Genomic DNA, 15,982 nt, shown 5'->3' on the forward strand with positions numbered 1-15,982 from the left:
GCATTGCATCCTGCCTCCGCTCTTCATGCTCACTTAATTCTTTCCTGGCCTCTGCCACTGAATTAAGCTGTGCCCTATCAGTGCGGGAGGACTGCATGAGCTCGGAAAACATGTCATCGCGAGTTCAGTTTTTTCACCTTCTAATCTGCGATAACCTCAGGGACGGAGATCATAGGGGAAGCCTATAAACATTCTATGCTCTACGATTCTGGGGGGACTGCATGGTCACCTGTGCTGCTGAGTTTACCATGCTGACCAAACAGGAAATGAAATTCAGAAGTTCCTGGGGCTTTTACTGTGTACCGGGCTAGTGCATCAGAGTTCAAAGTGCTGTCCAGAATGGTCACAATGGAGCACTCTGGGATAGCTCCTGGAGGCCAATACCATCAATTTGTGTCCGCACCACCCCAAATTTGACCCAGCAAAGTCGATTTTAGCACAACTCCCCTCACCGGGAGGACTACAGAAGTCGATTTTAAGAGCCCTTTAGGTCGACGGAATGGGGTTGGTTGTATGGATGCATTCATTTTTAAATTGACCTAACGCAGCTAAATTCGACCTAACCCCATAGTGTAAACCAGGCCTTAGAGAGAGACAATGTCTACATTACAAGCTAGGGGTATGCTTCCCCTGCTCATGTACACATACTCATGCCAGCTCTCATGTAAATCTGAAACCACTGGATACATACGTGGCACAAGAATGCAAGGGAATGGACGGAATGCTACCCCTTAGCATGTGCTGCCCCAGGCACGTGCTTCCTCCGCTGGTGCCTGGAGCCGCCCTGTGTAGAAGACATACTGTACTTATGAGAATCAGGCCATCTTATTTAGTCACCTGAAGAAATAGTATAATTATTGCTGATTTTTTTATTTTATTTTGTAGTTCTCAGATGTTTCCTATGGACTTCAAAGAGTCAAGTAAAACCATGGGATCTGATTTTCAAGTGCTGAGCATTATCAGTTAATACTAACTTCCACCAGAGTTTTGAGTGCTCTGCGCTTCAGAAAATCAGGACCAGGAATCCTGCCCCAAAGACCTAAAATCAGACATGACAGAACAGGAGTGCGCCATAAACAAACACAACCAAAAAAATGGATGGGAGAGAGAAAAAGAGGGGAAAAGATTATGCTAAAATGTCCTGTGCTGACTCAGTAAAATATATGCATATCTTCATGGTTCTGTGAAATTAGGAGTTCTTTTTTTTAATTATTGTTTTGTCATATCACCTATGAAAAGTTAGTTCAAGTGAGATAAAAGAGAAATATAATTAAATTGAAGAGAGCACAGTTTGGGGCAGCAAAGATGATAAATGGAGTGGAGAGGTTTTACATATAAAGAGAGATTGGCAAAATTGGTGTTGTATAGAGTTAAGAGGTGGCATGACTTAAGTACTTAAGCAAGATAAGGTTATGAAATTATGGCTCATGGTATATTTGAGTTCACAGAGCAGACCAGAACTAGGAACCATAGGTTTGAAGAAATTATTATTTATATAGTACCATTGCTGTGTGTAGTGCTTCACAGATAATTATAAAACAAGGCCTGCAATCATGCAGATGTTTATACATGTGAATTACTTTACTCACACAAGTAGTCCAGTTGGGGCTACTCATGTACATAAAGTAACTCGTGCATAGGTGTTTGGAGACCGCCCTTGCTATGCCCACATTTAAGTCATGTAATCAAAGTTACACTCATTTTGAAGTATTTGCAGGATTAAAGACTGGCATAGAAAAATACAACAATGGACTGCAGCAGAGGTGAATGAGGGCAAAATAAAATTTTTACAAAATCAGATGATGAGGCTGTTTTGATTGTGTAACATGCACCACAAAGTTTCTGCAGTGTTTATTTTAGTTCATGTTAGTTATTCTAAAATATTGTGTTAGAATCTGAAGAAGAGGGTAGTAAAGAGGTGGTTGGAAATAGATATTGTATGGAACTTAAATTTTAAGAGATTTTATTTTTCGGTGACAGTGGGGAATAGGCATGGAAGAATGGACAGCTGAGATGTTAAGTGCTTTTAATATTTTTAATCAAATACTGGATGACTACTGTACATGGAATTTAGTAAATTAAAGGAGTATCTGTCAATGTTGTGCTCTAGTGTAGGCAGTCCTGCATTTTGTGTGTCAGGAGGGAAGTTTTCATTGATCATGGTTTGTTTTTCCTCTAGATTAGTTGAAGGCTTGTTGTTGTTTTGCATGCACGGGATTGCTTTTATGACATAAAAAGGTGGGGTAGGTCATTTTTGGTGGGTTTGCTTTTTTAGTTTACATTTTTTTTAAAGTTTGGAAAATGTACATTTGAGATGGCTGAATTGTCATTAAACAGTTCCTGACAAGGAGGGCTAGAGGCTGCTCATCTGGTCCCACACAGTTATGTCAAATAATTTTAAAAGGGATATAGAAGAAAGATAGAGAAGGCATAATCATGCCACTAAGTATTCACTTTCATTAAAACTAAATATTTCATAAAATTGCTTTAAAATTAAACTTTATAACAGTCTTCTTTCTCCTCAGATATGCTAAAATGAAATGCTATTGCCATGATACAGCTATTTGATCTAGATTGCCTCCCCCACAAAAATTAATAACATACATTCTCAGGCACAAAATATTGAATTTTCATCATGTCTACTAAAGCAATGAGTCATTCAGTATATTCTGAAGCAGAGCATCAGACATATTGTAGCTCCCAGGATAATTTGATGAAGTTTGCCAATTGTAAAATTGCTTTGCATGTACTCTGTTGCACTGAATTGACACTGTCAGAAGCAGTGCTACTTGTCATTTACAAAGGAAACCCAGTTTTAGGGAGTTCTGACTCACAGCTGTAGGATACCAGCAGCTGGTAAATTTAATTGATTAAAAAGTGATGAATACTTCCACAAAAGTGATTGGAACACTCCCCACTCATTCTTTAGATCTCAATTGGGTGATCTATTTTGCTGTTGATTTTGTACATACCAGAGTGGTTTGTCTCCGGAATTTATTTAAGAAGTCTGTTCTTCAGAATATAATTGCCTGGAATATTTAAAAATATGGATAAGTTTGTATAGAAGTACAACGTTTCATAAAGTTTTTGTGATTGCCTGTAGCAGGAGAGACCATCAAGATCTGACGTTAATAATTTATGTTTGATCTCTCAAAAAGATCTTTTAAATTTATCCCATGCCTACTGCTATGCTAATTGATCAATAAAACAGATGAATCATCGTCTTCAAAGGTAGTTACTTATTTCTTCTTCCTGCTTCGAAATTATGTTCCAGGAAAGGAACCAACAGAAGAATAGAATAGGGGTACTATAAAAATGTAGATGACTGTGATGAAAATAAATATTACAGACTTTTTTTAAACAGACAAAATCACGTAGAAAAATAAATGAATTAGTCTCTCAGAAAAAAACTGACAGTTATTTATTACTAGATGGCGATAAACATTTATTGCTGAACTGTTATCTTTTTATAACCTTTTTTAAAATGATGGCATCTGTGTTTTTGTTATTCACTGATACAATAAATAATAAAAAACCTGAGCATTTTATTAAAGCTTTTCAATATTCAGGAGTTTTTAGATCATAAAGTAAAACCATCAAGTAAATACATATTTTTGTAGTTTATAATTCAAATAAACCTATTAAAAGAAAAATGGGTATGCAGTGAATTAAATTGCATTAATATAAACTCTGATACACAGAAGATAACTGATAGGCTACACTAAAATTAAGCAGGAATATTAACAGATTAGAAAATGAGTTGAGCAGGGCTTGATGAAGGGATACATGTTATAAACCTGTGCCTAGGACTCCAGCTCCTGGAATCATGATTATGTTGCAATTTCAGCTTAATTTTTTTAAAACTGTTTCCAGCCCTCATGGTTTCTAAGAAAAGCTTAAAAGTGTAACTGATGGAGTGATGGCTGAGTCTGCAGACAGCCTGAGCAAGAGCCCTGAGATGGGGAGTCCCCCATTCATTTCTCGGGGGTATTAACTCAAAGATGCACTGCTCTAGTGGCCCTCACCAATATTGTGGTGAGAGGAGAAACATGAAGTGAGCCCAAATAATCCATCGAAGCAGATAAGCCCCAGATTTTGGGATAGGTACTGGGGAAGGGATTCCTGCTGCAAGTCATGGAAGAGAGAAAGGAACCCAAGGCCACTGTCCCTGCCTCTAGGAGAGAGAAGGGAATGGCTACCATTCCCACTGCAAATGGAGCAAAGGGCCATGGCAAAGGTAGGGATCACAGGAGAAGGTGATGTCATGCTGTGCTTAGAGTGCTGGGTTGCCTTATTCTGACTCTAGAGTTGAGGTCAATGCTTTCTTAAAATGGTTGTGTTGGCTCCTAATCCTGCCATTGGATCTGTGCAAGTAGATCCTTGCACCCAGGAGGCCATTGGGATTTCGTACAAGCAGAGGTGTCTGCCCACATGGATCCAATTGCACAGGGTTACATAGATCATTGAGTTAAATTAATCAGAAGTATCATTAAGCATGATTAACCAGTACATAGAGAAGAAATAAGGTACATGTCAATGAGAACAAATGAAAACAAAATTCCAAATATACAGTAAGAGACATGGCCTTGGGGGGGAAAAAAGAAAAGAAAAAAAATATTGAGAGGGAGGTAAAAAATATAACAGGAAGATTTCATAAAATACAGCCCAGTCCTGAAGTGATGGGCACCCTCATCTCTCAATGAACTCAATGGTCAATTTGTTCTCCCCACTTTGTACTTGTGTAATTCCCATTAGTTTATATGCACACACCGAGTCTGATAGACACTATAGCCCTGATTTTGTCCAACTGAAAACCTTACTGCAGATGGAGATATCTTCAATATAGCACAAACTGCTGACGTACAATCACAGACACAGCAAACTAACCTCAGAATCAAAGTATGTCAATATGAGTCTGGGATCAAATTATGTCACTAGATTGTGTTAAAGGACTTAAGAGATCAAGAGGAAAAGGAATGCATTTACCCCTGCTTTTGAAATGTTTAGGTCTTCTCTGTATATGGAGACCAATCCCATGGTTTTTATGTCTGATTTCTTCTTAAATTGTTTATAAGTGGACCAAGTTTTTAATAGCAAGAGACAAATCTGCAAAGGTTGTTTTGTGTTTCCTAGTAGGTTGTTTTGGTTGAATGTTCAGGTTGGTTCTTATTTTGCCAGAGCTGTGAGTCCCTACTTTAGTTATTATATATTCACCAAAAGTAACTTTTAGTACTCTCTAATTTTCCAAGCCTGTATATTCAGAGAAAGAACATCTCTGGACTTAGGCAGTGGAAGCATATTGATATACATCCTTCATAAAAATCATGATCACTAATGGATTTTCCTTTCATAACCACCTAAGGGATCACACACACACACACACAAAAAAAAACCGATAAAGAGATGTCTCCATCTCTATAATCCTCACCAATTTCTTCATTAAGTGCCATAAATTATTGATATTTAGATAGCACCAGCAGATATGATGTCTTCCTACCCAACTCATTCAGTAGCTCAAAGAGGCAGCCTGGTCCTGTGGGCTGGGCACTGCTCTGGGAATTAGGAGACCTGAGATCTCTTCTTGACTCTATCACTCTCTTGCTTAGTGACCTCAAACAAGTCATTTGACCTTTGTCCATCTGTAAAATGTGGCTGGCAGTACTCACCTACTTTGTAATGTGCATTGAGATCTACAGATGAAAAGAGTTTAATATGATTTTAATTATGCTATGGGGCATATATTAAAACTTATATTATGTTTTAGGTGATAAGCCTAGGGATGCAAGTAGAAAATATCTTAACATAAGTCCATATTCATGTTTAGTGAAAGCAAAGCCAATTTCTATCCAAGTCAGCACATAATTTATTTTATTAATGATTTGTGTACCAGGAGCAGTGTGATAGGCACTCTGCATACAGATATGAAAAGAAGTTCCTTGCCCTGAACATCTTGCAACCTAAATAGATAACATGCAAATTCATAATGGGGGTTAAGTATAAGCAAAAGAAAAGCAATTGACTTTTTACACAAGTCTTGTTAGTTCCATTATTCTATTCTATTGGGAGAAGTAGAGTTTATAGTCTTTTTGAAATAAATACATTTTAAAGAAAGACTTGAGCAGAGGAGGGCTGAAGCATGGTGGATTGGATTAGATTATATTCTATGGTCAGGGGCAGTTCCAGGCACCAGCACTCCAAGCGCATGCTTGGGGCAGAAAGCCACTGGGGGCTCTCTGCCGGTCGCAGCGAGGGCGGAAGGCAGGTTGCCTTCGGCGGCATGCCTGCAGAGGGTCTGCTGGTCCCGCAGCTTTGGCAGACCTCGCACAGGCTGCCACCGAATTTGCAGGACCGGGGACCTCCCACAGGCAAGCCGCCGAAGGCAGCCTGCCTGCCTTGGTTGGGGCAGCAAAATACCTAGAGCCTCTCCTGTCTATGGTAAATGATAAAGTGCAAACACAAATCCCTTATCTGTTCTTCAGGAGTAGATACTCATCACCAGTTTGGAAAGAGGTTATAAAATGTAGGTAAACTGATAAAATGCATAATATCTGAATGCCAGTATTCTAGTTGCCTTTAGCAATTTTAAAAGTTGTTTCTAGCTGTTAAACACTGAAAATCTGACTATTTTTGGTAAGTGAAGGGGGCATGTCATATTCCAAATATTTCAGCTATTAAAAAGGGTTATAAAAACATTTCAGTAAAATCAAGCTTTGTTTCTTAAGGCCTGAGAAGGGAGACAGAAGAAGTATATCTAAATATCTTCAGAACTTTCAGAATTGCATATAAAATATTAAGAACATCAATTCCGTGAATGCATCTGATCTAATTCTGCAATTCAGCTCATTTCTGAGAGCTAGCCAAGGTTTTTCTAATGAAAATTCTTACCATGTTACCACGGCACACGTAACTGATCTGTTAGCTTTATTCTAACTTTCAAACCACATTTATAAAGCCTTATGGGGAATGGAATCCCACTTGGACATTTTTTGGGGTATTGGGTTAAATTTAATTTATCTCTAGGTTATTCTTTAGCAAGGAAATCAGCAGTGCCATAGGTTTGATTCCCAGCTTCTTGCACAGTATTCATGTGTGAGTTTTGGGGAAGTCACTGAAGCTGTCTTTATCAAGCCTCCCTTGCACCGGAAGCCCAGGGAAAACCAATGTTTAAGCAACCCAGGGACCTGCTCTTCTCCAGAGAGTGATCTGCCTGCCTTAAAATGAGACCCTATCCATGAGTACTGAGGCTATTGAAGTTAGTTAGTTAGGGAAGGATGTTGAGATAAAAAAATGAAGAGGTGTATCATTGTAACCATATCAGACCTACATATTTATACTTCATGGTTACCTTCACTTGGTCATTTGAAAAGAGCTCCGACACAGTGTATACACACCAGCCACCTGTGGTTGCAGTGGCAGTGAATTCCCTTTACCATTGCAGTCTGTTTATGAGGCTGTGATTACCTTATTTGAGGGTGGGAGTATCTGATATTATAGAGAGTTAGTTTATGTATTGGTATATATGTTATCTTGGGTCCGGTTTCATTTCTTTTATCTCTATTCCTATCTGTACTACTTCTTTTAATTCAGCCATATCCTTTCCCTTCCTAAAGTGTTAGTTTCTTCTAAAAACTGGTCAGTCCTTGCCTCATTTTAATGGTTCATGTTCTAGGACTCAGAGGGGTTGTGCATTCATTTATTCAGTTAACCTAGTAGGTGTAGAGATTGTACACAAAGAATGCAGTTTAGCACCAGCATCCAACAAGCAAATGACTGGGACCTGCCATCAGTCCAAGGAGCACAATGAACTCAGTTCTCATTGATCCTCACATGAGCCACAAAAAGACTTAAGGATGAGGAATGAGTAAGACTCTATCCTGCTTGGAGACCAGCGGGGTATCAGGAGTAGGCTAAGTCCCTGGACTAGTAGTCAGGAGATGTGAGTTTAGTTCCTAATTCTGCCAATAAGTTGCTGTGTGAATTTAAGCAAATCACTACAGCTCTCTCTGCTCTTCTTCTTCTGACCCTATGTCTGTTGTGTATTTAGCCTTTATGCCACAATGATTTACACACATGCTTAGCTTGACTTGGAGATTGTGAGTAGTTCCTCTGACTTCAATAGGACTACTTACTGTGCACAAAGTTAAGCATGAATGCTGGTTTTTTGAAGGATCAGATCCTTAGACTGCAAGCTCTTCAGGCCGGAGACGTTCTCTTATTAGGTATTTGTACAGTGCCAAGCACAATGGGCCAGTATAATATAAAAATAAATAATAAGTGCTCCCTTTACAAGGCCAAAAAGAAAAGCAGATAATTGGTGCACCTGCGTCCACAAAAGACTGGTGAGTGGCTCTTTGAGAAATAAAAGTTATCAGAAGTTTATTGCCAAGAAAGCAACAAACATGCTAAGGTGCTCAGCTTCTTCATATATCAGATAGCATTCCTTACCGATAGTAACTGAAATTATTTTTTCATTTGTGTTCACTGATTTTACATGTGGATGATCCAATATAATGTTGTTTACTATTCTAATATAGGTAGAATTATAAAAAAAAGATTAGCCTAATTAGAATTATATAAATCTCCACATGGTTTGAAATGGCTTCTCTCCTTTTGTGCAATGGGATCCATCCAACTCCTAGAATGACTGATGAAATGGGATTTTTTTAATGAAAGTTTTCCCTTTTTTGTGCTCAGCTGGAAAGGGGAAGGTGAAAAATAAGATCAAATTTATCATCTGAAACTGCTGTAAAGCTGCTGTTTACTGCAAATTACAGGTATACTTGAAATACTAATATTTGAATGACCTTTTTACCCCATAAAAGGGCCCCTACAGGGTTAACATGTATCACTGGTGTGGCATGGGGGAGCTCATACCTCCACTGCCTCCATTATAAGTATTCTGCTGATAGAGGACTTTGGTTTCTTGTGCTGTTAGTGTAGGATATTCTGTCACCACTACATTTACTGGACCAGTTTCTCAGCTGATGTGAATTGGCATAGCAAAGGAGGATCATTTGACTCTGTTAAAATATTTTAGACTCCTGTTTTTATATGGCTATAGAAAGGAAGAGGGTTTTGTTTTTTTTTAAGTACTCACCTACCTTACAAGTGGTGAAGGGAAAATAAATGTGTATTTTTTTTTAAATACTTGCGACTGAGTGAAGTTCCAGTAGTTGTGATTAACTTATATGAGTATTCCAGATCAAAGTCCACCTTTACTCTTATCAAGTGCTTACAATGAGCAGCTCCAACAGGAGGTGATATTGTATAGCTAGTAGCATTTTATTTCCTGGAAAAAGCATTAATTAGTTGGTTTTTTTAAATATAACATTCTTGGGCTACTCTTAACAAGGTTGTTCCTGTACATAGTTTCTCAGTTTAAATATTAATGAAAATGTAAAATAATTGAACAGCTGGTCCTAAAACATCTCCTTTTATAATAGCTTATTTTAATTCTGAAGCAAAATTCAGGACAGCATAGAAATGAAGGAAAGGAGTAACACTCAGAATAAAACACACAGAATAGATGAGCATCTCTAGAGGTTTACTTGAGGGACTGTCTGTAATAAATTAAAATCATGAACTCTTCTCTAAGCTTCATTAAACATCAGTACTTCCTAATTAACTGGTATGTTTGTTGTCTTAAAGGAACACAGGACATTATACAAATCCAATATACATTATATAAATTGGCTTGAAGATAAAAACATAACAAAGTGTATTTTCTACAGTATCTTGCATTACTTGACAGGAAGAGGAATTTAAGGCTTTGGCCATTTTTTACTATTGCAGCTTCATTTAATGAATCACCACTGGTTTATTGTATTGCCATGGCAGACCTAGTAGACGCTGCATTCAGTAAGCCTTCCACAAATATCAAGAGGAAAAACATTTTAGAGATATTAAGAAACAAGATGAATCCTGATTTTCAATCTTGTCTGTTATAAGGTGAAGAGCTGAATTTAAAAAGATGTGTGCCTTCTGAAGTGTTGAGAAATCCCTTTTTTGTGTGTGTGCTGAATTTCCTATCTCCTTGCTAGTTTCTCTTACTTACTAATAGGCATCCTGTATTTAGATTGACAGTACTGAATAGGCTCATATTTCAATGGCAAAGAAAATTGGATTGAAAATCAACCTTTGTTTTGAAATAGATGAAAAGGGAAGGTGCAGCCAACACAAGGATGTCTCATCTGTCATACTAGTACAATGGCAAAGAAATTCAAATGAAGTACTTCACAATATCTCTCAGCTTCTTTCACAGATTTTTACCCTGCACCAAAAGGGACGATTAGACTGACTGTTTCCATATTAATCTGTGAGATTTAGGATTGTGACTGAGATCAGTTAGTACTGCTGTTCTACATGGACATTAACTGTTTTACAAAATGAAGCTTTCTGCATTTCTGCTTTGTGCTTTTTTTGGAAATTAAGCATCAGGCTGGCATTTACAGGAGGAACATAATCATTCCAACCTGTTTTATGAGGCTATCTTTACAGTGCTTGGTCTCCAAAATCCTCAGCTACTTTTCAAAATGAAGGATGCTTTGGGTTTATGATGATGATTATATGTCATGAATTTCCTTGCAGGCTTATGAACAAGTACAGACTGTCCCCAAGTAAACAGGTTAAAGGGGGGTTTGGTTATTAAGACTTTTGTTTTCCCGATTCTTTTAAGTGCCCGTGAAATGCTGTTGCTTCACCAAGTCCCAGTGCCAGTTTCCACACACAGTGGTATGAATTCAGCCAGTGACACTGCATACACTGCTGAATGTAACTGGAGGATTCAGCCAGCCTCTTGGGGTTAAGTCCTGGTTTTTTTATCTTCTCAATATTTAATTTAATTTACATGTATCTATTCTATATCCAGTAGAATACAAAATAACATTGAAAATATTACAGGGCACTATTGGGAAGGAAAAGTGGTTTAACTTACCTCTAGCACAAGTCTATATTAGTAAGATATGTTCAGATGTGGGAGCAGCATTAGGAGCTGGAGTAGGAACTGGTAACTGCAGCAGGATGTTGGAAACAGCACTTCATTGATCTGTACAAGAACAGAACAATGTAAATTTAATTTTATGAAAACCCCTTTACCCTCTTTATTTGGATCATTTACAAACACTCATTAAAAGCTTTTTTTTTTAATTGCTTTTAATAATTTGAAAGGATTTCAGCAAGTGATGCCAGCCTTGATGTTCCTGTTTTGTTCTCTACCTCTAGTGTTCATACCTGCTTCAGTGCCATCCTTATACCTGGAATGACCTCTCAATCCCACTGTACTTGTTTCCTCCCTCCCTCCCTTAAATTCAGTTCTGTGTTTCACAATTTGTTGCCATCAGAATGACTGTGATGTATCTCTTCTGACATTGTCATCACACTGCCAGCTCAAATCGGCTGGGACAGCGCAAACTCTGGTTTGAAACTAAAAAGATTTCATGATTAGCAAATATACCCTGCATCAAATGCATCAAAAAATCACCTGAAAAACAAGTGAAAGATAACAGGAGTTATATTTGCCTATTAAGTTTGAAAATTTTCCTCAGTGTGGCATTTATCGCCTAGAGAAAAATATATCCTTCAAAGAAATTTCCTGTATGTTTGTGTGTATTACCTTTAAATTACATGATATACTTTTAATTACATGAAAATATGTTTACAAGTTAGCTGTTAAAAGATTTTAAAATAAAAGGCCTACTTTCAAAGGTCTGAAGACACATTTTTGTGCTGCACACCTCATTGCAAAAATAGCAGGAGAGGTTATTACAGTATGCAGGAATAATATTTTAAAGTTTTTAGGACAGATTACAGTCTTTTATATAGTAATTGTAGCAGATGTTTCAATCAAAATGATTTGCTAATTGTACTAAAAATGAAATTCTGTTTAAGGGCCTGCATTATTGCATTTCTGAAATAATATTCTGCATAAATATCTGTAACAAGGTATTTTATCTAAGAGCCCATTGTAGGTTTCTTATTATGGGTTCGAGGCTATTGCAACAATAAAAGTGTTATTCAAATGTACATTAATGCATTCACTCCTCTAATAGCAGCATTCATATCCATCTATAAATAGACAAAGAAACAATTATATTGAATACTTGTTATTCATCCTCAACACTTTCTTTTTGTATTTCACTTTTAATTTCAAGACCTTGGAGCACTGATACAGTGGAATTGGGTTTAATACAGCAAAATTGATTTAGTCTGGGAATATCTCTGGTTTCTAGGTTTATTAAAATTTACTTTTCCAGTTGCAGAGGTCATTTTAGTGCCATTTTCAGAATAGTGAAAACAGCTCAAGGCTTCAAATAAATGCAACTTCAACCGAAAACTGGCCTTGGCACCATGGTTTATGAACATAACAGAATATACACTTACATAATAAAGCATTTTAGTGTCCTTCAACACATTGATTTTCTTTTCTTTTTTCTAGATACACCTTCAGTTAAAATCATATCTTCCAGTTCATGGCCAGAAGAAGGACAATCTATAGTTTTGACTTGTGAATCCAAAGGAAAACCACTGTAAGTATTCACCAAGCAATATGTTTCTTGTTATTTTCTTTATTGTGCTTCGATTGCAGACTAACTGCAAAAATTTGCTGTTTTGTCTTTTCCTGAGTGTAAAGTGATCTCTAGTACAGAAAACCCCTTGAAGCCTGTCTTCATTAAGTGCCTATGAAAGATTGGTCTTTTGCTTTGTCATCTATCTTAGTTTTGGGGAAGGATTCCAGCAGTGAGATTTTTTCAGTGAAAGGTGTGCAGGATTAATCAGACACTGTTTAGATCGTCAAACTGATAATAGTTGAGATAAAACATCACATGAAACATTTTCAAATCAACATGCCTGTGAGAAAATGTACTGAACTTTCTGGCTACTTTGGTTGTTATTTACATGAAAATTAGAAATTTAATGATATCTGCAAATTAGCTATCCAATTCTATCCCAATTTAAAAAAAAAGTGTGCATTAAGAAAATGAATTGTAGACATCTCAATTGTACTTGAAAATTGGTAACTATATCCCTTTCAACATTCTTTTTAACAGCCAACTCTGTCAGTATTGAAATTGCACAGAATCTGCTATTTAAAAAAAAAATCCTGAAATGCTTTCTTTGCAATTACAATAAATCTCTAAGGCTTAACCCCTGATTTAGAAAAGTAAATTCCCAGTTGAAATGTGTTTTGAGTTTAGGCGTGAATGAGTAGAACTGAAATTAGATGCCTGAATATACATGTAGCTATTCAAAATATATCTTTCATGTAGCATGAAAATAATATGCTTTGGAATATTCACTATAGGTATTTCTGGAACCACACTTTGATAATACTTTAATTCTCAAGGTGAATTCTTCCTTGGTATAACTCAATTAACTTTGTGGGTTTATTTAAAATAGGAAGTTGGCCTTTGGTGTCTGGGGTCACTTAAGAGAGATTTTTTTTAAATAATTTTTTTTGGGGTATATCTCCTTTGTACAAGATATATGTTCAAGTGATCTTTCAGTGATCTTACCTGTCCTTGAATTATAGAAGAAAAAAATATTTTGCCCTTCAGTCTTTAGCAGCTTTGGTGTGCCGCAGATAACTATATATCAGAAATCTTTATTGAGAAAAGGAGTCACTTGTTTCACATGCCAGAAGGACAAGACTCTTTTATTGAAGGAAGCAAATAATCTCCTCACTTTATTAGAAGATTTTCTTCCAGACTATGACTTTGCAATTTCAGTGCCATTATGGATGGCATTTTATGATGGCCGTAAAGAATGACATATTTTATCTTGATGCATAAACTATTATACATTTCAAATTCTTTGTATGTTATCAAGGACCTTTAGCAGACTTCAGGTAAATCCAATTTTAGAAAAAATATTGTTATAAATAATTTGTTTTTATTTAAATATGCAGGGCTACATGTTCAAAATCTTTGAAACCAAATGGAGTGTTTGCATGAGTGGACTTTGTACTTATGGTGCATTTTCAAGGAAGGCATGAGTGGGACCCCAGTGAATTCAAATGTAAATTTTTGTATGTGGTGGTAGGGATGAATTAGGAGGGTAGCGAAGGAAAAGTCCACATCATGGAATTATCAAAGGAGGGAGCCTGTATGCAAGTGGGCTTTGGGTTACAAATGATTTGTGCTATTAATTGCATCTCTAATTGTCCAGGCCACAGAAACTACCAACACCTGCTTCTGCTATATTGCCTCATTAGATCAGCCATTTTATATGCAGCAGCCAGTGATAAACAGGTACCACTTGGGAAAAACCACCGGTAACTACTTGGCATGATAATAGCAGCATCATTGTGGCTACCTTTATATGTCCATCTGTGTCACAGGGTTTGTAGGTAATGAATTAGTAAAGGTAAGGGGAGGAAGAGAATGAAGTCAATGAGCCCTGTGCACAGTACAGAGCCCAACCATACCCCCCAATGGGATTTACAGGCCATATCTTAGCTTCCTCAATATGCCACAACTTTATGTGGTGGTTAAAATACTCCACTCTACTTCTTCTGTGGTATCTATGGTACAGTCAGTCAGGCAAATCTATTGAGACTAGAGCCAGGAGTAGAGACTAGAGCCAGAGACTAGAGCCCTGGGTAGCACAGGGATGCTAGCGTGCAGTTGGAGATCATTGTGGGGGAAGGGGTCAAGGAGCAGTGTAGATGTGACATGCATAACCTTGAGAACTGATGCAAACTAGCACCATCCCAAAGAGGCAGGGAGAATAAGGGCAAAAATGGAGTCATGGCCCTGTCAGTTTTCCCCATCTCATTGACAAGCAATTCTGAGTCAAACGGAGAGGGGTCACGCTGCACCTTTCCAAACTTGGTAGAGCTGCCACTTGAGCATATTCTTCCTCAGAAGAATTCTGCCAAAGTCAGCCAGCATTCCTCCAGGGGCAGATTCCACTGCATTGTGACATGTTTTCACATCCTGCAATGTGAGCCATGGTTTAAAGCCACAATAGGAAGTTTTAAGCTTTGGGTTTAGACGTGTTTTGTACCAGTAGGTTCTGGGCATGGTGAGTGGAGCATTTTGGTACTGTGAGAAAAGCATGTGTCTTTGTTCATTTTATTGCTAATGTGCGACAAGGTCCTGGGGCTCAAATTTAAAAGAAAAGATTGGAAAATGCTGTTCTAAATGCTATACATATGGATAATATGAGGTTTTCAAATTTCTCTCTCCACTGGTAAAAAGATTTCATCAAAGTAAAGAAGAAGTGTACCTCAGAGGCTGTTCTACAAAGAAATCATGTTGTGCATTTCGTTATCTAGGAAAATGCACCTCATTTTCTGCTAAAATGGACAACTTTGAAAAGACAAATGACACTATGCTTCTCTATGTAATGTGTAGTTCAAAATATAGGGGGAGCAAGATGCCTCAATTTTAATTTGCTTTTCATTTGCACTAAGGTATAGGAATGACAGAATCTCATTATATGCTGTATATGGGAGCAAAATAGATGTTTCCACTAACATCTTAAGCACTTTGGTATTACTCCAGTGGGAAAAATTCTGCCCTCCTGGAGGATAAATTCATGCAGGATAGGTCCACCTATTAGCCAGGATGGACAGGAAGAGTGTCCCTATCCTCTGTTTGCCAGAAGCTGGGAATGAGCGACAGGGGATGAATCATTGTGATTACCTGTTCTGTTCATTCCTTCAGGCGCACTTGGCACTGGCCACTGTCAGAAGTCAGAATACTGGGCTAGATGGACCTTTGGTCTGACCCAGTAGGGCCATTCTTGTGTTCTCATAAAAATGACCATATCAGAAATATCTCATTATTTTAAAGAATAGAACAATATAACTTCCAAGATATAGCAGATTTTCCCCTCCAAGCATATACATATTTTCAACATTTTTATGGGGTTGTATATAATTTGTGGCTGTTTGTATTTCCCAGAATAGGAACTTTTAATGTTTCTAACAGTATTAAATATATTTTTCTTCAGTTTTCTTTGCCTCTAGACCAGGGGTTGC

General features: G+C 37.4%; 1 protein-coding gene across 4 annotated transcripts in view; it reads left to right on the plus strand.

Moving 5' to 3' along the window:
- Nucleotides 1-15,982, plus strand: part of CADM2 (cell adhesion molecule 2) — a 1,079,986-nt gene that overhangs the window by 936,776 nt on the left and 127,228 nt on the right. For all 4 annotated transcript variants that reach the window (XM_030580438.1, XM_030580418.1, XM_030580428.1 and 1 more), the window contains one exon: nt 12,434-12,524. In XM_030580438.1, the coding sequence (XP_030436298.1) occupies nt 12,434-12,524 (91 nt within the window). The remainder of the gene's footprint in view (nt 1-12,433; nt 12,525-15,982) is intronic.

This window comes from Gopherus evgoodei, chromosome 1, assembly GCF_007399415.2.
Source record: "Gopherus evgoodei ecotype Sinaloan lineage chromosome 1, rGopEvg1_v1.p, whole genome shotgun sequence".
Taxonomy (NCBI): Eukaryota; Metazoa; Chordata; order Testudines; family Testudinidae; genus Gopherus; species Gopherus evgoodei.